This window comes from Siphateles boraxobius, unplaced genomic scaffold, assembly GCF_051911475.1.
Source record: "Siphateles boraxobius isolate OS27281-9 unplaced genomic scaffold, OSU_SipBor_1 19, whole genome shotgun sequence".
NCBI classification, from domain to species: domain Eukaryota; kingdom Metazoa; phylum Chordata; class Actinopteri; order Cypriniformes; family Leuciscidae; genus Siphateles; species Siphateles boraxobius.
Genome location: NW_027508799.1, coordinates 27,739,162 through 27,764,717, shown reverse-complemented (window position 1 = coordinate 27,764,717; position 25,556 = coordinate 27,739,162). Strand labels below are relative to the sequence as shown.

At 39.4% G+C, this 25,556-nt stretch overlaps 3 protein-coding genes and 1 pseudogene across 3 annotated transcripts in view; all 4 read right to left on the bottom strand.

Moving 5' to 3' along the window:
• Positions 1 to 25,556, bottom strand: part of LOC143742041 (scavenger receptor cysteine-rich type 1 protein M130-like) — a 95,944-nt gene that overhangs the window by 15,402 nt on the left and 54,986 nt on the right. The gene's annotated exons all lie outside the window — the stretch shown is intronic.
• Positions 1,843 to 6,163, bottom strand: LOC143742405 (scavenger receptor cysteine-rich type 1 protein M130-like; the record flags this gene model as incomplete). The annotated part of the gene is made up of 7 exons (XM_077235257.1): positions 1,843 to 2,335; positions 2,439 to 2,753; positions 2,898 to 3,212; positions 3,891 to 4,184; positions 4,571 to 4,885; positions 5,040 to 5,342; positions 5,836 to 6,163. Coding segments are annotated over 7 exons (2,199 nt in total), but the record flags the coding sequence as incomplete, so codon positions are not given.
• LOC143742058 (soluble scavenger receptor cysteine-rich domain-containing protein SSC5D) lies at positions 6,159 to 9,775 on the bottom strand. Its single transcript, XM_077234695.1, has 4 exons — positions 9,718 to 9,775; positions 9,244 to 9,434; positions 6,752 to 7,066; positions 6,159 to 6,542 (listed from the first exon to the last, which is right to left on the bottom strand). The coding sequence occupies exons 2-4, from the start codon at positions 9,299 to 9,301 to the stop codon at positions 6,172 to 6,174; spliced, it is 744 nt and encodes a 247-aa protein (XP_077090810.1). The 5' UTR covers positions 9,302 to 9,434; positions 9,718 to 9,775; the 3' UTR covers positions 6,159 to 6,171.
• Positions 19,250 to 23,667, bottom strand: LOC143742404 (scavenger receptor cysteine-rich type 1 protein M130-like; annotated as a pseudogene).

The window sequence follows — 25,556 nt, the reverse complement described above, 5'->3', positions numbered from 1 at the left end:
GTGCGTGTTTCTGAAATGTAAGTTAAGCTTCATTTGCTCTTTAGTCGTTATTTAAGATGCTGAACCTGCTGATGATATAATGTGCTTGCGGACATTTCATTTGTGTGTGTATACGCACATAAGAAAGTGGTGTAAAGAGATTTGCAACAGTAATTTGAGGAGGTGAAATGTGATTATTTGGAAAATTCCAGAAATGACTGCTTAAAGAAAAATGCCAGCAGGCATTTGCCTCCTGCATAAACTTTAATATTGTTGACATTTTGGGCACACGAGCGTTGCGCACTATTTGCGTTATATGTAGGCCTATGGCTTATTGGTCTTTGTGTGTTGTTGCTGGTTTTGCGTTATATGTATATGGCATATTGGTCTTTGTGTGTTGTTGCTGGTTTTGCGTTATATGTATATGGCATATTGGACTTTGTGTGTTGTTGCTGGTTTTGCGTTATATGCAGGCTATATGGCATATTGGTCTTTGTGTGTTGTTGCTGGTAAGTTGCAAATAGAGGGGCAGCACAATTGTTTTTCGCCTAGTGCGGCAGAAGTGCACTCATTCAAAGTGCAAAAAAAGCTGTAAAGCACATGGAGGAGCTTTACAGGGGGTATGGCTTATCTAAATGAGATGTAAATGAGCCCTATTGTCACCCCCAGCAGCAGAGACAGGTGAGAACTGCACAATCTTTAGAGCTCGTTTTCTCCTCTTTGAGCTTTTTTAAGTGCCTACTTTAAAATGGCCACAACTTCTCCAAATATTATCAGATTTCCACATGTTACACATCGTTGGAAAGCTTGGAGATTACACTTTCAGAATCTATGAATAACTCAAAATGCCCCAGAACCGACTTGTGTCCCTAGTTTCCGTGACTGGTCACAAATATCTTTGAGCCACATTTTGGAGGAGCAAGTCAGAAAACGTTTTCCTCCACCAGCATCACATAGTGACCTGGCCACTGTTCTGGAAGAGGAATGGCTCAAAATTCCTCTGGCCACAATGAAGGACTTACTTCTGTCATTCCCAAGACGAATTGATGCTGCAAAAGGAGTCTATTAATAAACTAAACCATACTAATAAATTATATAGATCTTAAACCACAGTTTCAGTTTCACTGTAGAACCCATGTGTGTGTAACTGAGAAATTTTAGATATTCCCCGAAGATATTTTAGATTTTAAATGTTACTGAATACATTTTTTTTCACAAAGCTGAAATGTTTACCTGAGCACACGACTCCTACATCCTCCTTGTGTTGACAGTCATGATTTCCCCAGCCAGGAGAAGAGCAGTTCCACAGGGACGTCTCATTGCCCTCACACTCCACATCATCCAGCCATATGGGTCCAGAACCAGGACCAAACCAGGCTGGTACCTGCTGGTTACTGAGGGCCACTCCACACTTCAGCTGTCTGCACACCACATGGGCATCTTTAATATCCCAAGAGTCATCACACACTGTCCCCCATGAGGCGCTGTGAAAAACCTCCAGCCTCCCTGCACAGTCTCCCCCAGAACCCACCAGCCTGATGGACCCGCGACCTTATATTCAGAGAGAGAAAAACACATTATTGATCACTAACAACTGAAGAATCTGACCAGATGTTGTTGTTCTCACCAAGGCAGGTGATTGACAGCTGTTGTGTGGAGCTGCAGTTGAGAGTTTGTGGAGAGCTGCAGTTCCCCAGATGAGCTTCACTCCCAGAGCACTGGAAGCCCGTCACACACTCATGACTGTGTTCAGGACTGGATGAAGAGGAGCCGGAGAAGTTCAGCACAGAGCCACAGCCCAGCTGTCTGCAGACAACAGAGGATTCAGTGAGACTCCAGGAGTTCAGCATAACTCTCCTCCAGACCTGATGGATGGAAACTTCCAGCTCCCCCTCACACTGTCTCTCTCCAGAAAACCGCACCAGACGGTCATGAACAGCCAGAGATGAACCTGAGGAGAAGATATCGTTTGACTAAAATAAGAATACTGTTATAACATGGTGAAAAAGTGCATAATGCTCTCAGTGTCAAATAAGTGTACCTGAGCAGATGACTCCAACATCTCGTCTATGAGAACATTCAGCTCGACTCCATGAAGAGACGGAACATTCTGAGAGTTTTGTTTCATTCCCGTCACAATCAAACACATCAGCCCAGATTTCACCACTTCCCTCTCCAAACCAGTCTGATCCCACAACAGACACAGCAATCCCACAATTCAGCTGTCTACAGAGGACACTGGCAGCTCTCATATCCCAGCATGCATCACACACTGTGCCCCATTCATTGAGAAACCGAAGAGCTACTCTTCCAGAACAGAAGTCTGAACCGTTCATCAGTTTAGCATCTGTGTAACCTGAATAAAGAACGTAGAGCTTAAAATAAAGTATATTGCAGCTGACAGAGAACATATGGTGTTTTAAATACAAACAAAGAGACAACGAATATCTATAATTTACCAGAACAGATCAGACCCACATTATAGTCACTGGTACAGCTTTGTTTGTGTGATAATGAAATTGAGCAAAATGAAATCTGAGACTCATTTCCTCTGCACTGAATCTCTTGTGTCCACATCTGAGCGTCTCCTTTGCCAAAAGCATCTTCTCCCAGCACCTGTACAGGAGCCCCACAGTCCAGCTCTCTACACACAACCTCTGCATCCTGCTGGTCAAAGGCAGCGTCACACACTGAAACCCACGACTGATCATCAAGTATCTCTAACCTCCCAGAGCAGAGGTGAGATCCATTAACGAGTCTGGAAGCTTGATGACCTGTTAATATTACAGGAATGATAGTGCACAGTAGACAAAAACAAATGCTTGATATTTAAATACAATAAACATACAAACATTTTTCCAAAACAAAATATTCTTTATTTCACAACAGATTAATGGGCAATCAGTTAAATTATTCACCCGAACAGATGACACCGGCATCTGAATTGTGATTACAGGCATGTAGGCTCCATCCTGATGTCCCACAGTTCTTCAGTGTAGACTCCGATCCAGCACAAAGTGTAGCACTCATCCAGATTGGTCCTGATCCTTGACCAAAATGAGCATCACCCAGAGCATCTACAGGTTCTCCACAGTCCAGCTCTCTACACACCACTGCAGCATCAGCCAAATCCCAGTCAAAATCACACACTGTTCCCCACTGACCTCTATGAAGAACCTCCACTCTACCAGCACAGCCACTATGACCACCAACCAGCCTCACATACTTTTTATCTAAGTGACAGAAAAATACAGATATAGACTGTGGGTGCATATAGACACGTGAGCACACAAGTTTGCGTATCACTATATTGTGTACACAAATTTAGAACTGGTAAAGCACACTGGCTCACTACATATTTGGACACTGATTTTTCAATTCCCGGTGATGTGACTAGGTGCTTGTGTCATAAAACCTCACCACTGCTATTTATCAACAACACACATATCATATTTCTGAATTTTTTTATGCTGTTTAAAGAATTCTATGAAATATACTTTGATTGTTGTTATATATATCTGCAACATTTTAGCCAAATATTAATTGTAAATATTTACTAAACTGTTCACCATCTATTGATGTTTATACTGACATATAATTAAATAACGGTTTGTCTTTTCAAATCTTCTATCGCATGTCATGATGATATTGTGTTGATATTGTTTTGGTTTGTGCGATTTGTTTTGCACGTAACAATTTCCATTAGGGTGAACTTAGTGTGCATCTGGTTTTTGGAGTGCATTGTGGGATTTTTAGGGAGCAAACATTCCAGTGAACTTGAAGGATTTTTTGATTGAGACAGACTTTAAAATGGCTGCTCCTTGGTCAGTGTTCGGACTGTAAAACATGAAGCTGACTGAGATGCACCCTATTAGTAAAAGGTATGATATCACTATATTATTTTCACTCACCAGCACAGATCAGCCCCAGGTAATTATAACAGCTGTTTTTGTATAAGGATGTTGGACAGAAGTGAATCTGAGACTCATTTCCTCTGCACTGAATCTCTTGTGTCCACATCTGAGTGTCTCCTTTTCCAAAAGCATCTTCTCCCAGCACCTGTACAGGAGCCCCACAGTCCAGCTCTCTACACACAACCTCTGCATCCTGCTGGTCAAAGGCAGCGTCACACACTGAAACCCACGACTGATCATCAAGTATCTCTAACCTTCCAGAGCAACTCGAGTTTCCAATAAGCCTGACACCTGAAGTAGCAAGAGATAAGAAACGTTTCAATTTTGTTTATCTAAAGGTGTGTAATTCTTGTCATTGTTCTACCACAAAGCACCATTTATTAATGTGAAAGGAGTAAAGTAGTAAAATTACTCAATCTCTCATGTCAATCCATATCATCTGACTTTCTTTTTTATGGAACATAAAAGGGGGATTTTACAGAATATCCTGGTATTCTTTTCAATATAATGAAAGTAAAATAAGAAAAAAAACATTTTGTGCGCTACAGAACAAAGTCAGAGGTTTGAAAATACACAAAGTAAATGATGACTGAATTTTCATTTTTGGTTGAACTTTCCCTTTAAGGCAGTTGAAATATCAGTGATGTAAAAACAGTGCAGGGTTTGGAGCAGTTTACCTGAGCAGATTACTCCTGCATCTTTAGTATGATCACAGTCATAAAAATCCCAATTTATTGTTCCACATTTCTTCAGTGTAGATTCTGATCCCGAACATAACTTAAGATTTGTCCAGATGGGTCCTGATCCTGGTCCAAAATGAGCACCACCCAGAGCATCAACAGGTTCCCCACAGTCCAGCTCTCTACACACCACTGCAGCTTCAGTCATATCCCAGTCAAAATCACACACTGTTCCCCACTCTCCTCTGTGAAGAACCTCCACTCTACCAGCACAGCGACTGTGACCACCAACCAGCCTTACTCTCAAATTGTCTATAAAATAAATAAAGAGGGAGTAAAGACATATGGACAAAGAAAAAGAATGACTAAAAAAGTATAACAATAAGAGAAAAAACTATGATAAAATTTATATTTAGTGTAGATTTTGGCAACATTTGATTTCAGTTTATTTAAAAAAGGCTCAAACCTGCACACACCAGTCCAACATCATTTTCATATGAACAGTTGTTTTCATGTGATAGTGATGTTGGACAGAGGTGAATCTGAGACTCATTTCCTCTGCACTGAATCTCTTGTGTCCACATCTGAGTGTCTCCTTTTCCAAAAGCATCTTCTCCCAGCACCTGTACAGGAGCCCCACAGTCCAGCTCTCTACACACAACCTCTGCATCCTGCTGGTCAAAGGCAGCGTCACACACTGAAACCCACGACTGATCATCAAGTATCTCTAACCTTCCAGAGCAGCGAGAACCTCCAACCAGCCGGACTCCTGAAAGAACAACACAGGAAAAAAAACTAAATTTAAAGTTAGAGAACTTCAATAATGAGTCAGTCATATAATCAATACACCAATCAACGAGAAATCATATTTTCCTTTATCTTCTGAAATAAAAGATATTTATTATGAAAACATATTATACATGTCAGCAAAACTTTTTTCCCAGTCCAAAAGGACTTGAAAGTAACCTACAAAAACAGCTCATTCAAAACAGTGTATAGTTATTGTTACTGTAAAAATACAAATGCATTACATGACTGCCCATATTTCGACATTTTTATGTCAACAATGTCTATGAATGAATGTAGAGTTGAAACCAGCTTCTAAATTTTTTTTTTTAACAAGGTCTCTGATTATTACAGTCTGACCTTAACAGTTTGTGCTGTCAAAAAGAAGCTAGAAAATGGTCACAAAAAATTAAATTATGACTGCTTTTGGAGCAATTGTTTTGTACATTAAGACAGGATTTGTAGCTTTTGCTTACCTGAACAAATGACTTGAGCGCTCTTATCAAGACACACATCAAGATCAGTTAGTTGTACGAATCCACATTTCTTAAGCGTAGACTCTGATCCAGTACACATTGCATTTTTCATCCAAAACAGTTTTGATCCCGGTCCAAAATGAAAATCATACAGAGCATCTACAGGTTCTCCACAGTCCAGCTCTCTACACACCACTGCAGCATCAGCCAAATCCCAGCCAGCACCACACACTGTTCCCCACTGACCTCTATGAAGAACCTCCACTCTACCAGCACAGCGACTGCTACCATTTACCAGTCTCACATTTATTATGTCTATGAAGGTAAGAGAAAATGCTATTGTAAATTTAAATTTTTATAATAAAATGACATGAAATTTGCTTTTTTGGACTTTGAACCGTTACCAGTACAGAGCAAACCAATGCGGTGCTCATTTGAACAGTTGTTTTCATCCAATGGTGATGTTGGACAGAAGTGAATCTGAGTCTCATTTCCTCTGCATTGAATCTCTTGTGTCCACATCTGAGCGTCTCCTTTTCCAAAAGCATCTTCTCCCAGCACCTGTACAGGAGCCCCACAGTCCAGCTCTCTACACACAACCTCTGCATCCTGCTGGTCAAAGGCAGCGTCACACACTGAAACCCACGACTGATCATCAAGTATCTCTAACCTCCCAGAGCAGCGAGAACCTCCAACCAGCCGGACTCCTGAATAAGACAACATAGATCAACAAAAGCATTGCTTATTTATGGGGCTTCAAGTGAATGATTTGTACATCAAAGCAATTTATATCTTATAATAGATAAATACAGTAAAAACAAAAAGGAAACCACAAAAAAATATAACATTTTAAAACTTTAAAAATTAGAAGCCGATCTGGAAGAACATATTAATTTTAATATGTAAAATACTTTACCTGAGCAGATGACTCCAGCATCTTGACTGTGATCACAGTTGCTTTTACCCCATCCTAATATCCCACAGCTCTTTAGTGTAGACTCTGATCCAGCACACATGACAATACTCATCCAGATGGGTCCTGATCCTGGTCCAAAATGAGCATCACTCAGAGCATCTACAGGTTCTCCACAGTCCAGCTCTCTACACACCACTGCAGCATCAGCCAAATCCCAGTCAACACCACACACTGTTCCCCACTGACCTCTATGAAGAACCTCCACTCTACCAGCACAGCGACTGTGACCACCAACCAACCGCACATTCACACAGTCTAAATATTAAGCAGTAACAATGAGAGATGAAATATGAATGGATGAGAGTCCAATTTATAGCATTACTGAGGGACAGCTGGGAAAATGTGATACATACGTCTGAGTATTTAAAATGAATATTCAGACTTCAATACATGTTTAGCTCAAGTAACATCATAGTTATGTTGATTAACAAAAAATGTAGGGTTTAAAGACAGAAATGTGAAGCTTACAATTTTATAAAAGCACTTACATCAATTATCCAAAAATGCATTATTGATTCAGCTGTAAATAGGTCAAAACAATTGCAGGGTTTTTTTTAACCATTATGCTGTCATTTAAAACTGGAAATAACTTTGCACAGAAAACTAACTTTGTTAGTAAGCAATTTGTTCCACACTACGTATAATCATGTTAACACATATTTGTTCACGTCTTGTTTCTACATTATTAAAACAGTGAGTATTTTAACCCTTTCATGAATAGAGGTCACTATATTGGACAGCTATTAAAAAATCATTTTCTTGAATTTGCACCGGTTTTGATAGCATAATTGCACATCAATCTCTACAGTGGATCCTGGTGCATCATCCTATACATTGCCACCAGGTTGCAGGTCGATCAAAAAAGTAATCTGATTGCGTTATGCATGCTATTTGTAATGTGTTACCACCAACACTGCTCATTTCAGATGAGATTAAAAACACCTGATCACTAGGTTTTCTCAGTGGAGGGCTATGTTAGAAATGTGTCCATCTTGAATATAATCAGAATTATCAGCTATAAGGGTAGATTGGCATACTCTACTACACTGGAAGGAGCATCTCAGTGGTTTCCACAGTTGTACCTTGACAGGCTGTGGAGATTTCTGATGGAATCACATCCTCATGTTCTGATATCAAAGATATGCGAAGTTCAACTTGTATGAAGATCAATTGCCTTTGCAATGTTTCGCATTTGTATTTTTGGTATATACTTTATAGTTTTCACATGATTTTACAATATTTTATTGATTGGTTTGTTAAATACACACAATATTGCTGTGTTATTAATTTTATTATGTTTAATATATCTCTTCAGTTTAAACCATAAACGCATGCTGAAAATCTCTTTGAAAAATGTGTAAAAAGAAAAAGAAAAAAAAATTAAAATCTTGTTTTTCATGCCTAAGAGCAATAAAAACACAGGAATAAAAATCATGACTGGTTATCATAATTCATGCATGAAAGGGTTAAAGTTTACAGAACCCCCCCCCCCCCCCCCCCTTTTTTTTTAAAGGGGGAACGAGTAGAAATGTATAATTTAGGTTAAAAAAATGATGCCACAAATTATGTTGATTGAGCTTAAACTATATTAAACCTGGTGTATTATTTTAATATATTTGTTCTCTCTATATAGTTATTCTGTAGCTGAGGTCTTGGTATTGTTTAAGAGACTAACATTGTAACGCTATAAAAAGCCTTTAGGTTTTTTTTTTTTTTGTCTTGTTTGTCATGATCACAAGTTCTTGACATAACATAATACTGCATTTATCCTGCTGGATTATGAATGAGTGATTATTTTTCTTTTTCTTTTTAATAAAAATGCTCATGGCACAAGCTAACATATCTGTCACTAATATTTCCAAATCAATGTTTATCAAATCAGAACTCCAAATGTGTAATCAATTTTACGGCCACCCAACTCGAGGGACAGAGAAGCCTGCATGGTTATAGAATAATATTTGACACATGGCGATTACATCATTTTCAACCAGAGAAAAGGTGATCATTGTATGATGTTTTAATTTTTTTTAGATAACAGAAGATTGAGACAACATTTACAATGTTGATATCACATGAAAAATTAAATTGCAATCACAAGACAAGAAGACAAAAAAACTACAATAATGACCTCTTAGGGTTTCAGCAAATAAATATTAATATTATTTTGATAACGATATATTATAATGAATAAAAAGAAGACATGCAAATCTTAGTTGTAGCTCTTTATAAATTGGAGAGACAGAGAGAGAAAGAGAAATAGAAAAACTGCCTGTTAAACACAGGAGCACATTCAAAATACTGTGACAATACACATGCATCTAAAAAACACTTTACAGAATAGTTTAATTTTAAGATCTTAAATAACATGAAACCCCTCATTTCTAAAAAATAATAATAATAATAATCTTCAAATAAATTTCATGTCTACTTACCAGCTGTTATGAATATTATAATTGAAGAAAGTAAAATGAGTGTCAGGTATCTCTCCATCTCTCTCTGCTTGATTAATTCAACATCCAGTACAAGCTTCTCCGCACTGATGATACAGAAGTACAGGCGTCCTCACAGCCCCCTTAATGAGAGAGAAAGAGGTTCATAACCCACCAATCACACTCGCTGTTACCTTATTAGACAGAACAGAGGAAATCATCAAACAACTTCAGTGACAAATCAGATGAGGCTTTTATGATTATCTCCAAATATATCTAACAGTCTGTGCTGATGAACTCCTCCTCCCCACCCAACACCCTAACACCCTAACACACACACACACACACACACACACACACACACACACACACACACACACACACACACACACACACACACACACACACACACACACACACACACACACACACACACACACACACACACACACACACACACACACACACTTGACTTACAGGAGACAGGAAACTCTCCAGTTTATTTACAGCATCAAAGCCCAACACCTGCAGAGAAGAGAAAAAAGCACTGATAACTAACTAATGTCCTACATGCTGTCTATTAATGTATATATGTTAGCATGATATTCAAATGAAATAAACTTAAGTCTGTGAAATGAATGATATTGTAAAATGGCCTTTAAAAAAAGTAAAAAAATACATTTTGTATTTCTTTCCATTCAGTCAAATAATTGCTTTGCTTAATGTGAAATTGGCCTAATTCCACAGAAGTGGTTTTAGAAGCCCCACACAAACTATAGTAAATATAACCATGTTGTTCACCTTGTGACCAGCAGAGAGAGCAAGCACTACAGTACATATCTGCCAAAGCAACCTGAACTGCACCTTCCTATTTAGTGTTTTTTCTCAGTGTGGATGAGAGCTTTATAAACACTTTTTTTTTTCTTGTGAAATGTCAAGAATAAAATAAAATATTACCAACAAAAAGTTTGGAAGTATCATGCGAGTAATGCCATGAGATTTATAAGCCATTTCCTCATGGGGACTAAAAAAATGTCCCCACAAGGACAAAGATACAAAGGATATTGCATAGACGCATACTTTCATATTCATGTATCTCCCCATCACAGACCGTACTTGAGATTCGCATCCGAAGGGGTGGCTTGCCAACCTACTGTTCCACCATTTGGACTGACCCTAGCTCCGTGTACCTTCACAAAATGCGTGAATCCCTGAGACGGATGGGAGCACTTATCCTGAATTAACTCAATGATTGTTTGCTCTTAGCCCGAACGAAGGAGGAACTATGCGCGCACAGTTCTCTGCTCCTCAGCCGGTTGGAGAGTCTGGGGTTCTGGATCAAGCTGAGCAAAAGCTCGCTGTTCCCCAGCCAGCGCATCTCATTCCTGGGGGCAGTATTTGATTTGTCCCAAACGCAGGTCTGGATTTCACTGGAACGTTCCCTGAAAATTCAGAGACTAGTGGCATCATTCAAAGTTGAGGACAACCTCCCCTTGAAAATATTTCAGAAGCTACTGGGCCTCATGGCAACAGCCCCCTCAGTAGTTCCTTGGGCCTGTTACATATGCGGCCACTACAACACTGGTTATAGGCAGAGGCTCAGCTTTATTCGTTGCACCACACTGGCAGGATCAGCAATGGTTCCCGGAAATAGTTCAGCTTCTATCAGCAGCTCCATAGCCAGTGCCGCTGAGGAGGAACCTTCTTTCCCAAGCGAAGGAGTCAATTCGGCATCTCCAACCCAAGTTGTGGAGCCTCCATCTGTGGCCTCTCGACGGGAGCCTTCACATCTCTCCTGGGAGGTCCTGAACACAATTTCTGAGCGTACCACACTGCTATAGCTGGCCAGTCGACTGGGAACCACGATGTAACAGCAAGCAGATGGTCAGTTCTGCCATCTGATTAAATTACTGGTTTCTAATTTGCAGACACAGCTCCACTCTTCGAGGACTGTGACACAAAGCAAATGGTGTTTGGACTTGATTAAGTTACTGATACTGATTCGCACACGCAGCGTTTCTCTCTAGTGAGTAAACAAAGGAATGCCTTGTTTTACCGACATGTGACCAAAAGGCGCCACTCTGGCTGGAGATCCCGCAGGGATCTGACACCTCACAAACAAGACGAACATTGTGTAACCAGATGTTCAACCACTATTCCGATGTTAAACTCATCAATTCAAAGAATACATACGCACATATAATTCCCCAGAGGGGGGTGGTGAGCAAGAGTTCAAGAGTTCAAACGCTGAATGACCCTGCTACACACACACACATACACACACAGGAACACTGTTTTGTGACCACTGTGGTCAAAATACCTTTCTAAATGTATGAAATGTTTCTCTTGTGTGTTTCACGATCCCCATGTGACCAATTGCTATAACTATAAGCTTTGTGGTGTATAATCAAACTTGATATGCGTTTAATCACGAATAATCATGTATCTTTATCTTACTAGCTCACAGGAATACCTTGTGTGCTATTATTGTGATCAGAGAGACCGAATGGTATGGAATCCTTAACCCAAAGTGCAACATGATGCATTATTTTATTTATATCAGTTTATAAGTGTATTATGACCCAGTTCTGTCTCCTCTGTACATTGCCCGGAGGGGGTGTACTTCGCGAGCAAAGAAGTTTGCCGCCCGGCCTCCTCCCATACGATTGTATCAGGCACGTAAGAAAGGAGTGCCTCTGACTCCTTCAAAACTCGGAGCGCCACGTCTGTTCTTTGCAGTTTCTACGCCAGAGAGAGGTCCACACTTTCCACGATGAACTCCAGCCGGAGTTCTTCGTCGTTTTCTAATTTTGTTTTAATCTAAGTTTCTTTCTATTGATCTACCTCAGTGATGGTTTTCCTTATTTCAGTGTATTCACGAACGAAACGAATTTAAGATTAATCATCTCTCGTACGGGCTGCAGCTGAGCGATCGCAACATCTACCTCCGCCCGGAAGAAACTTAGGACACTCAGCTTCTTTTCAAACCAGCTGCACAAAAGGGGCCATATCAAAGCAAGTACAATCTAAAAGAAATGCTGTTTTAAGGTTGTCAAGATTAACGTTAACTTCCTAGAAAGCCTTTGGGGTCTCATTTTGAAGTAACTATTTGAACTGTTCTGTCCTGAAAAGATCTCTCCCCCTCTCCCTCTCTCTCTCTCTCTCTCTCTCTCTCTCTCTCTCTCTCTCTCTCTCTCTCTCACCCTCCAACTTTCTCTCTCCAATATTTCGTATTGCAATCATTTTGGTAATTGTTTGTTTTTGCTATGCATATTTACTCCTGCGTGATTTAGGTAGTCTATGTAATCCTTATTAAATTCCATAATCCTTTGAATTTAATCTGTCTCATTGTTCGATAAACTTGAAGTCCCTGAAAATGTCGATTTAAGCTACAAGCTCTACTTGGTTTAACTATTGAAATATCGAAAGTGCCTTACACGAAAATATCATTCTTATGGCCACAGGAAAGTTATTGTCGCTGTTACAGGCCGGTAAATTGTTGTGATAAGGAAGTTTTTGCCTCCAGTCCACCGGACGGACAGATTGCGTGATAAACTAAATTTGAATCACATTAAAATTTACCTTGATAATTGAACTGATTTTACTAAACAATATTAATAATTACTACGAGCAATCGTGTTAATGATTCATATATGGTGAGGTTTAGCCTTTTCCCTATTTGGGATAATCTAATTTGTGTATGTGATAATGCATATTCATTATCTTGTGAATAGTATTCCCCCTTTGAGTTAATAATTTCCCCAAAACAAGTCATTGTCGCTCCAACGACCTAGTGGTCAGATTTCTCAGAGAGGCCAGGAGGCTAAATCTGCTTCGCCCCAAAACGGTTTCTTTCTGGGACCTGCCCATTGTCCTTAAGGCACTTTGTGGAATCGTGGCTCCATGTTTGAGCCACTCACGACACCCGAACTTCGGGCTCTTTCGCTAAAGACGGCCCTCCTGCTGGCTCTGGCATTGGTCAAGCTAGTTGGTGATCTCCAGGGTCTTTCAGTGGACGCCTCCGGTCTCGAGTTTGAGTCCAACAACAGGAAAGTCGTCCTTAGGCCCAGACGTGGCTATGTGCCTAATGTGCTTTCCATGGCCTTTAGAGCACAAGTCATTTCAGTCTCTACTCTCCCCTCTGATGAGGGCGAGCAGATGCTACATCCACTTTGGCCTGTTCGGGTGTACATCAACCACTCTAGCCAGTTCAGGCAGTCAGAGCAGCTGTTTGTGTGCTTCGGAGGCCGCTCAAAGTGGCTGCACATTACTAAGCAGAGACTATCCCACTGGATAGTGGACGCAAAAGTGCTAGCTAACAGGTCCTTGGACTTGCAGTGCCCTATTGGGGTGAGGGCCCACTGCACCAGGGCAATGGTTTGGGCTTAGTCTAGCGGAGTGTCTATTGCTGATATCTTTTTACAGCTCACACCTCACACCTCGCTTTGACAATCTCCACATTCTCCTCCTCACCTGAAACTCACTGAAAACCCATGAAATGTTAAGTGTGTACAAAAAAGTAACTATACATGTTTGGTATCATGTGAAGTGTCTCAGTTCGCCTGGTAAAATGGTCTCATTCTTCCAACCATAATGAAAAGCTAAAAGAAGTTATAAAACATGAGAAAAGTGATCTGTCCTTTAAAGGTGTTCCCTCCCCCAGATCCTCCATTCTGATCTCACAGTTGTGAGCCCCTAGGGGACCAAAATCTAATTATAATGACAGACACCACCATTTGGTAAGAAAATGTAATTATCTGGGTTTATAAGGAAAATGGGCCAAAAGGTTTGAGGAGTCGGTAGGTAGACTTCCCACACGATCGCTGTGTGTAGTTTTTCGTTGCCAGGTAAAGGTTTCTTGAATTCCTCAATTTCCGAATTGTTGTTATTATATTTGATTGATGAATTGGATTTGGAATTATTGTTCTAGGACCTGGTCAATAAATTGTAAACATTTGATTTTATTCTGACTGACTCTAAAATTGTTCTCCCAAGTAGATTAACTGGATTCGTATGTTCCCGCAAGTTTGTGTCAGATTAGTGACGACTAATATTTGGCACTAATTAAAGTGTACTTGTTTTGCAGAGACGAGTTTTTTCCATTTAGGGCAGCAAACGCGCTGCTTGACCAACCTAAGTCTGGGTGCGTCTGTTTTACCTCTGTTTTAATTTAATGTTACTTTAGATAAGTGTATGTGGGAAACCACGGGATGGCAAATCCAAAGCTATTGTAAGATAAGTAAAGTTGGTTAATTTACATATAATAGTGGCCATAACTCTGCCTGAAGTAAACGTTACTTTGAATTGAAGAGTATGCAAATTCAAGGGGGCTATATAAAAGTATCTTTGATTGTGTAAGGGTGAATCCGACCGTCTAAGATATTAGCCAATTACCTCTGTTTGGTGACCGAAACTGGCGAGATTGCGAGAGACCCGCTTAAAACGCGAAGACCTCTAAGCGGCATAGCTTCCTAATCTGAACGGGTAAAAACATAATTAAAGAGAAAAAAAGAATGATCAAATATTCTGTCACTCTTAATGATGCCCAGATATCATTAAAACCCTTTTCATTTATGGAGTCAGATGAAATAACAACTTGATACATATGAGAAAATGTATTCCATTTAATCTTGAGTGTTGCGGAAAAGGAAAGACTGTAACACGCAGAGACCTTCACCCACTGATCGGAAGACATTGGCCTGATTGAGGCCGTATTCTTTTTGCCGTATAGAAAACGTACCGAACCGTGACACCACTGTATCGTATCGAACCGAACCATGTATTTTGTGAACCATTACACCCCTTATATATATATATATATATATATATAGGCGACTCACCTTCCTTTTCTGCATTCCTCTGCAGTTCCTATTATAATACTAAAGTAATTAATCAGTTTATTCATTCATAAATATTAATCTTGGGAATTTTTGCCTTAGGACAGTGGGTTGAAAGCGAAGTGGCAGAGAGGGGGAAGGGATTGGGAAAGGTCCAGGAGCCAAAACTCGAAGAACTCGAACTCAGGTCACCGAAATGCCCAGAAGGCTAATGGTGCAGATGATGGGACATTATTTTCAACTTGACTGCATTGTTTTATTCTCCATCATCCAATGCATATTGCCAAATGAACCTTTATGTCATCTATAAATTAAAAATATTTATTGCATTTATGAACAAAAGGCTCTATTGCCTATTGCTTCAATGCTGTACAGTGTCTTTGGGCAGATTGCAGAGGCAGAATGCAAGCAACAGCCATTTTATGATTGTTTGTGATTTTGTCTTAGTGACTTAGAAGTCCTTTTGACTACTAACATTTCAAAGATTTAGGAGCTGGTTTTAGTGCTATTTTTTATTTTTTTTTATTTACTCTCTAAAATGTTGTCCTATAATTATGACTAACATGCTAATTATTTTTAAGAGTTTCTCCTAAATGGGCAAGATAGGACGTATTTTCCGCCTTAAGATGTTTTGTGAATACTGCCCCTAATCTCTTTAAACTCTAGAATTAGATAAAAGATAATCAATTCAATTCAGTTATTTTTATTTGAGTAAATTAACTAAAAAACTATTTGATTACAAAATACTATATTTCTTTCTTGTTGAAAGTTGCAGCTGCTGGTCAATTATTCGCAATGATTCCTAAAATGTGTGAGACTTTACTTAACTGTGGTGAACCTCCACTCTACCAGCACAGGGAACGTCGCCCCCAACCAGCCTCACTTTGCCTGTACACAAGAGTCGTTTATCTACAGTATGAAAGATAAATTATGAAAAAAATAAGTTATAAAATCTGCATGTATAATATTATAACACATCAAACCACAAGATAATTTTATGCAATTACAAAAAAAAAGAAGAAAAAAAAGAATCAGTGTAAATTTTTTTGGTACCATAAGCTATTTGTTTAATAAAATACAAGGAAATACAAACAATAGTCTATAAAAATAAAACTAAGAGAAAATGTATATTACACAAGTCATTGATGGTACGCTGTAAGATCCTTATGTTAAATAGTAAACTACTTTCATTTAATATGTTGAAAGGAACTGTTTGGCCCTTTAACTGAAGGTAAAATACCTGCACTGGTGAGTGTGATGACTGTGGACATCAGAAAGATTGTCAGACAGCTCTTCATCTTCCTCTGATCTGCACTTCAGTACAAACTTTTCATCAGCTCTCTTAACTCTGAAGAAAAAGAGACTCTTGTCTGTTCTGGTGAGAAAGATAAAGGTAGAGAGAGGGGAGGGGCTTCGGACGACTACCAATCACACTCAGAGTTAATCTTAGAGAACATACAACGACAAATCAGCCAATATATCTCCATATCAAGCGAACGCCTCTGTTGATGAACGGTACTCCTCCACCTTACAGACAATTTACTGAGGAGATGATGAACACACATGATAAAGTAACCCAGCTGTCATGACAGTGAATGGGAAACACTTCATACAGCGGCAAAGTCTGACACCTGTCCTGCAGAGAAGAGATGCAAGCACTGATAACTAACTGCTAACAACAAACACTGAGAAGACAGAGACATATCAAAGCTTTTTTCCTGAATAAAAGTATATAACATTACATAGAATTGTATTGAACTTTTGCATTTTGTGTGCAGAAAACAGTTTTCATTCTCCAATTTCACAATAATGATAATAATAATAATGACATAATATCCATGCATATTAGTCAGTCTGATTTTAATTACTAAACAGAAAACTAAATACAAAACAATAAAATTTGACAGGAATATGAAACAAGTAGATAAAATGCATGCTATAGGAACGCCGTGTACTGTATGTCAAAAAACCCTTTTCAGGACATAAAGTGAACAACATGCTCTTCTACTCAGTTCAAAGAGTCATTGCATTCTTTTAACGGAAAGATCCTTGATCACAGCTGCTGTTTGTAAACTTATTTCCCAAAGTACATTCCAACGTTCTTTAACAAAATATATATTTCCACCATCAGTGGGTCTACATTCAAAAGGAACATGATATTTTTTATAAGTTGAATATGCTGTGAAATATTAAAGACTGGAGCAGAGGAAGTTAAAGCATCTGATATTATAACAATCATATACAAATTGATAGAAATGTTTCAGTGCAATTGAATAAAAAAAAAGGATGAGATTTGTAAAAACCTTTGGAAAGAGAAATTTAAACTTTTTGAAAAAGCCATGAAAGCAAAGCATTTTTCTGTCAAAAACTGATTAAATGTAATTGATTTAGTAGATTTCAATACAAAATGTTACATAAAAGATTGGTAGACAGCAGTTGAAACTTAGCATCTGTAGTGGAAATTTTAATAGCCATTGATCCCAAACAGGTATCACAAGAGAAAGAACCTATTCAATGTATAAAAGTATATGTGTGTACGTGCTTGTGCGTGACGTTTCAGGAACATATGGGACAGGACCTCTGACCTTAGGGACGGTCAGTTTGGCCAGTTTATTTCAGTACCAGTTTGTGTCTTTTAGTAGAAACTGAACAGCAGTAAGGACCTTATCTGGGTCTGTGAAAGGTACAGCGGGTGAGGAGGAACCTTGAAAACAGTATAAAGGCTGTCTCATATCTTCCTGTTGGGTGTCACTCTCTTGCACAGCGTAACTTCTGTGTACTAGACTGAACCTATTCTTGCAAGAATAAATACTCATCTTTTTATTAATTTGACTCTGAGTGTCTCTTACGCAGTGATGATGTTTAACAGAATTTTGCCACAACAGCATCAAAGACACTTAAACTCAGCAGAAAACTTAAAAACTTTGAAAGGATTTGAGGCAGTGGGTGTCGTTTCAGTTATAAAGTCCCTCCCTGTTTTCCTGGCTCCTCTTCCACATCATCATAGTCTGTAATTAGAAAACAAGAGAAAATTAATTGATCAATATATGCCTTAAAGAGTATTATAAATGAACTCATCAATATTATCTATCATGATCACAGAAATTGATATTATAAAACGATTATAAAAAAAAAACGAAACGTAAATTAAGTGTAAGGCAAAAAGGTGTCAGTAACGTACCAAACATGTCACTCATATATTCCCTGATATTCTTCACATCATCGAACCCCCTCTAATATAAATTTTATTATTATTCATTACATGAGTTTATATGGCACTAAAATTTGAAGACAAACAAATAAACAAAGAAAAAATTGAGAGAGTAATTTGAATCCCACACCTGCTTTATCATTGGAGAATTGTTGTACAATGATGACATCATCATAGATTTATGGCAAGTCAAAAGAGACATAAATTAAATGAAAAACTAAATGCATCCATTAAATGTGCAAAATTTGGCATTTTGAACAGTGCATATGTATAATTAACATACATATAAATCTATATTGTTAAAACCTGTAGAAATGATAAGAAATAAAGCTGTTAGTCCAACAGTGATTATATCATCTTAATTCTCAGGTGTGATTTGCTGCTCTTCTAAATGAATTAACAGCTAGAAGGAAATAAACAAAAACTGCTTTTACTATTCAGAGGCGCAATAGTTATTTTAATTTAGTGAAATCAGTTAAAGTCAATCCCCTTTATTTGACTCTTCAATGGTGGTGATGTCATTATAGTAGTCAGGTGCGGCTCCAACTGCAGAATTCGATTTTTTTTTTTTTAAAGAGTAGATGAAAGAAAAAAAAGATTGTATAAATCCGTATCTGAATTATTACGTGCTAAATGGTTTGTATCATTTAAACTCAGTTAAGATAACCTGCTAAGTGAATGTTTTTAATTCATTTAACATCCATTCATTTCTGGATGTAGCAGATAAGATATGAGTTATATTGATTTATATTTGAGTCCTCTAACCTGAAAGAAGCTCATCAGCATCTTCATACCCAGAATGCTGTTCTTCTGAAAGTCCCCAGTTCCTTTGAATCTCAACACTAACAATTTATCATTTCAGACAACACACAAAAGTCCCACAACTGGATCTATGTGATTTATTCTACACTCCCCTATGAATAAAGGGATTATGATCTCGACAAATCAGATTATATGAAATTTACTCATCCACCTGAATAAAGAAACTCTGTCTATCAGTGGGTCTGTGATGAATCTCCTCATAAACGGCCTCAGTCGTCGTCCTGTGTCTCCTCTTAGAGAGAGCTGTGAGTGTAGACAGACAAACCTGCTGTCAGTTCACAACACATGACTGATCACACACTGAATAAGACACAATATGACAGTCTCTGGATCTCTCCTACCTCTCCTCATCACTCTGTTCTGCTGAATCAGTATAAGCAGTGGCACTAAGAGCAGTGAGAGCAAAACTCCCAGTACAACCACAAGCACAGAGAGAGACGTTGCTGGAGGAGTTTGTGGAGGAGTGACTGATGTTGAGCGCACTGTCTGAGAAACTGGACGAGAAGAGGATGTTGTGTGGCAGGAGTAGTGGACACTGACAAATCTGGCAAAACACACACAAACACATTAAAAATCATGCAAATACACAAATAATATTAGCACCAAAAAGTATGTAAAAAAACGAATACTATTTGTTGTGACCTGCACATGTGAGTCCAGCGAGCTCTTTGTGAGAACAGTCAGTGTGGTTCTTCAGGGAGAGAGGACAGTCCCACAGGTGAATCTCATTCCCTCTGCACTCGACTCTGCTCAGCCACACAACACCTTCACCAGCACCAAAGACTGAATTCCCATCAGCCTTCAGTGCGTCTCCACAACCCAGCTGTCTGCAGACCACCTGAGCATCGCTGATGTCCCACAGATCATCACAGACTGAACCCCACACAGCGTTATGATACACCTCCAGCCTCCCAGAGCACTGGCCCAAACCTCCACTCAGTCTGAGAGGAACAAATGTCTAAATCACACACAGCAACATCACTGACCAGCTTCTGCTCAACATTTACAACAAAACACACACTGAAACTGATCCAAGAGGTCTATGATTAGATTTATGAAATTGATTGATCCATCCATCCTTCAAAGTGCTTATCATCTGTAGGGTCACAGAGATGCTGGAGCCTATCCAAGCATCTCGGACCGCAGATGGGGAACACCCTGGACAGATGGCCAGTCCATCACAGGGCTCACATACACATACAGTACACATTCACATACTCACTCAAACTTGAGATAATTTTTTGCAAAATTGTCAAAAAAAAAAATTACTTAAACACTGTCTCTGGTGAGGAGATGGTGAGGTAGAACAGGTCAGACAACTCTGAAGAGGACTCTCCTCCACTAAGATTAAAACATGATAAAATGAAGAAAACTGAAGTGAAAATTAGGATATAAAAGCCATAATATCTGTTAAACATATCAAGAATGCCACTTGGGAGTCATGTGGTCGACATGATACTATATCCAGCCAGTTAGGTGGGGTTTCCACCCTTGGTGTAGAAGAGGATTCAACACCAGTTTTTCACACAGTTCAGCTCTTGACAGATCAGACTCGCTGTGTCTCTGTCCATCTGGTTCCAGCACACATTACCCCAGGATCCATTGTAGAAAACCTCCACATTCCCTTCACAGCCCTCAGTTAACCTGATCTCTTTAAAGTCTAGATAGAAAAGGATGTGAATTAAAATAACTGGAATTTCAGGTTTGTGCGAAAATAACTGGTTAAAATCAGCCTAATAATAGTGTATTAAAATGTAGGATGATTTCATGAAAGGATTTCATAAAATTTTTATGAAAAAAACAGTAAATACATCCATGATAAACATTTCCACTAGTACGGTTTACCTGAGCACACGACTCCTACATCCTCCTTGTGTTGACAGTCATGTTTCCCCCAGCCTGGAGAAGAGCAGTTCCACAGGGACGTCTCATTCCCCTCACACTCCACCTCATCCAGCCATATGGGTCCAGAACCAGGACCAAACCAGGCTGGTACTTGCTGGTTACTGAGGGCCACTCCACACTGCAGCTGTCTGCACACCACATGGGCATCTTTAATATCCCAGGAGTCATCACACACTGTCCCCCATGAGCCGCTGTGAAAAACCTCCAGCCTCCCTGCACAGTCTCCCCCAGAATCCACCAGCCTGATGGACCCGCGACCTGATATTCAGAGAGAGAAAAACACATTATTGATCACTAACAACTGAAGAATCTGCCCAGATGTTTTTGTTTCTCACCAAGGCAGGCGATTGACAGCTGTTTTGTGGAGCTGCAGTTGAGAGTTTGTGGAGAGCTGCAGTTCCCCAGATGAGCTTCACTCCCAGAGCACTGGAAGCCCGTCACACACTCATGACTGTGTTCAGGACTGGATGAAGAGGAGCCGGAGAAGTTCAGCACAGAGCCACAGCCCAGCTGTCTGCAGACCACGGAGGATTCAGTGAGACTCCAGGAGTTCAGCATAACTCTCCTCCAGACCTGATGGATGGAAACTTCCAGCTCCCCCTCACACTGTCTCTCTCCAGAAAACCGCACCAGACCGTCATGAACAGCCAGAGAGGAATCTGAGGAGAAGATCTGAGTTTTATCCGGGTTGGAGCTGAACTCTGCAGGACTGATGCTCTCCAGGACTGGAGTTTGCCACTTCTGATATATTCTTTATTTCAATTTTACATAATAAACTAATTTAGAACTTAAATGACACAAGCATTACTATTCAACCTGGAATGTGCATGTACAAGGAATAAATGTTGTGTACTGTATAAGACTTATTTGAGTAGCACAATATCATTGAATCTCACACTAATATAAACTCAATAGAGCAGATGACTCCAACATCTCGTCTATGAGAACATTCAGCTCGACTCCATGAAGAGACGGAACATTCTCAGAGTTTTGTTTCAGTTTTTGTCCCGTCACAATCAAACACATCAGCCCAGATTTCACCACTTCCCTCTCCAAAACAGTCTGATCCCACAACAGACACAGCAATCCCACAATTCAGCTGTCTACAGAGGACACTACCAGCTCTCATATCCCAGCATGCATCACACACTGTGCCCCACTCATTAAGGAACCGAAGCCCTACTCTTCCAGAACAGAAGTCTGAACCGTTCATCAGTTTAGCATCTTTGTAACCTGAATAAAGAACATAGAGGTTAAAATAAAGTATAACGCAGATGACAGAGAACATATAGGGCCCAATCTTGCACCCAGCGCAATTGACTTTGTACACGACGCATGTATCATCGTATTTTGCACCCGCGCAAAGCGGACTTTTTCCTCCACAGACGCACGCCGGCAAACTAGGGAATGAACTTGCGCTCCCTGGGCGGTTCAGCGCAAAAAAGGAGGCGTGTTCCAGCGCAAACAATCCCTAGTGCTATTTTGCAGCTCCAGAAAACAATTGCGCCACTGACCAGAAAAAAACCTAATCTAAAGTCAGTGGCGCGTTGCACGTACATTTAGATGCTATTTTAAGCGAGCATGCTTGGCCATAGTGAAGTGTAGTCCATATGCTTGGAGTGTGAACAACGCGCAAACACTGCAGATGATTCTCTCATCTACACAGATGCATTTTCCTTTTTGCAAATGATACATTATTATAAGGAAAAAATATTAAAACACGAGGGAAATCATTGTTGTGTCCATGACGATGGGAAAAATAGGCATAAAGCTTACGCATTTACCCAAATTATTATATGCATGTTTAACCGAAGCTAATTTGGGTGGGTTTGTCCCATACCCAATGTCACTTCTCTTTCTTTTACGGCCCTGACGAGAACAACGATCTCCTCGGATGTGAACCGATTCAGAAGCGCGCCTGGTAAATGCGCTGTTATAATAGTATTGCGCCATGAAACAAGCGCACCTCGTTCATCATGCTCTTAAAGGGAATGTGATATAAAGCTCTTATCGGTTTGTTTCCCGTTACGCCCAAACCACACCTATGAATAATGAAGCTACTTCAGACCAACCCCTTTTAGATTTGCATCGAGCGCAAGAGTCATTTATCCCGCCGGTTAAATAGCAACAGCGCCAAGATCCACCCACAAAGTTACTTGCGCTTTGCGCTTGACACTTGCGTTTTAGATCGTTAAAATAGGGCCCATAGTGTTTTAAATACAAACAAAGAGACACTGAATATTTATAATTTACCGGAGCAGATCAGACCCACATTATAGTCACTGGTACAGCTTGCTTTGTGTGCAGGGGCGTGTCTAGAAGGGGGGCACGGGGTGGCATGTAGATTTAATTTAAAATAAATTGTAGATTTAAGTATTCTTTACCATTTAATCAGAGATAATAGACATTAAAAAATACTATTTTGTATTTTACACAATTTTAATTGATGTATGCATTCAATGTAATCATGTCCTCAGTGCACAGTAATCAACTTCTGCAAGAAATATAAACCATGAAATGACAAAAACCTCAAAATATTTTTAAATTATGTGATAGACTAGGCTAAATTGCCTCTAATCATACATATAAATCATGTGGAAATATAGGTCTTTTTCTTAAAATTTTCTTCAATTACTCCGTACCTGAAGTCATCTTCCACCCTGTTAGTATGTACTCTTTTGCCTTCCAAATCCAACTGCAATTTCCTTGAGACCATTTTCAAGAAGTGAAATATCTTTTCTTTTACCTGCTGGAATTCAACTGTACAAACGTATGCTTCAGCTCTCACTCCTAATTTTTTTTTAGTTTTTGAAATGTTATCCTGCTTGTCCCACCCTTAAAGTTCCACCCTGTTACGCTATGTTATGGAGAATGTTTGTCCTATCAAAAAAATGTAAAAACAAATATGACATAGTTATAAAAGTTCTGTTCATTTGTAGAAGGTTAGCTAGCTAAAAATGTTGATCACTCAAAGAGCTATGGCTAACTTAGCTCACAATTTTCCACCCTGTTAGATCTATAAACCTAACAGGGTGGAATGTTAAACATATTCGATTCATCAAAAATTGTTTTGCTTGTTTCAAGAAGAAGAAAAATCTAAGATGGCATTAGGGACATATACTATGCAAGAATCTTCTTAAACCAACTAAGGCAACTGTTCATTGCTCTGTTGACCAGTGTAATAAGTTTCTACATTATTTCTCTGCAAAGATTGAGGGCATATACAGCTCTTTAATCACTATCTCTCCTGTTGAGCTAGTTGATATTCGGCCTTTAAATCCTCCGAACACTTCTTTTTCGAACTTCGACTTAGTTGGAGTTGATTGTATTATAAGTACAGTTAAGTCCATGAACTCAACCACTAGTATTTTAGATCCGGTTCCCTGCTCGGTTATTATGAACTGCCTTGCATCAATCTGCCCTCACATGACATCAATTGTAAATGTATCATTGAGTTCTGGAATTATTCCTCCAGATTTAAAAATTGCTGCAATTACACCAGTCCTTAAGAAGCCTGGTTGTGATGTTTCTGATACGTCCAATTACAGGCCTATTTCAAACCTACCATTCTTGGCTAAAGTTCTGGAGCGTGTTGTGGCTACTCAGTTAATTCGTCATCTAGCACTGAACAGTCTTTTTGAACCTTTTCAATCTGGGTTCAGAAAAGGGCATAGTACTGAGACAGCTCTAGTGAGGGTTGTAAATGATCTTCTTATTGCTGCAGATTCAGGTGCATGCAGTATTTTGGTCTTATTAGACCTTAGTGCTGCATTTGATACTATTTGTCACTCTATTCTGCTAGATCGTCTGGAAAATTGGCTGGGTCTTTCTGGTGCAGTATTCAGTTGGTTTCGGTCTTATTTAACAAACCGTGCCCAGTTTGTAAGATTGGGGAATTACAAATCTGATACCGTGCCTGTTCGACAGGGAGTTCCTCAGGGTTCAGTGTTGGGTCCAATTTTATTTAACATCTACATGCTTCCACTTGGGCAGATCATCAAGAAACACGGTCTTGGATATCATTGCTACGCTGATGATACACAGATTTACATTACCACCAGTCCTGATGTTCACTGCTCATTAATAGCCTTACGTAGTTGTCTAGCAGAGATCAGTGTATGGATGCAGAATAACTTCCTGAAGCTGAATGGCTCAAAAACTGAATTGATGCAGATTGGTACAGTGGCGGCTACTCGTAAGGCAGAGCAGATTAGTTTAATTGTTGATTCTAGCATGGTAATTCCCACTTCACAGGTGCGGAATCTTGGAGTCATTTTTGATTCACAGCTAACTTTTGAAGCACATATAAAAAACATCTCAAAAACTGCTTTTTACCATCTGAGAAATGTTGCTCGACTTAGACCTTTTCTCTCTTTTGCAGACACAGAAAGGCTTATACACGCCTTTATTACAACAGGGTAGATTATTGTAATGCCTTGTTCTCTGGCCTTCCAGCTAAATCTCTCAGAAGGCTACAGTATATTCAAAACTCTGCCGCCCGTGTGCTCACTCGTACTTCTCCTCGTGAGCACATTACACCG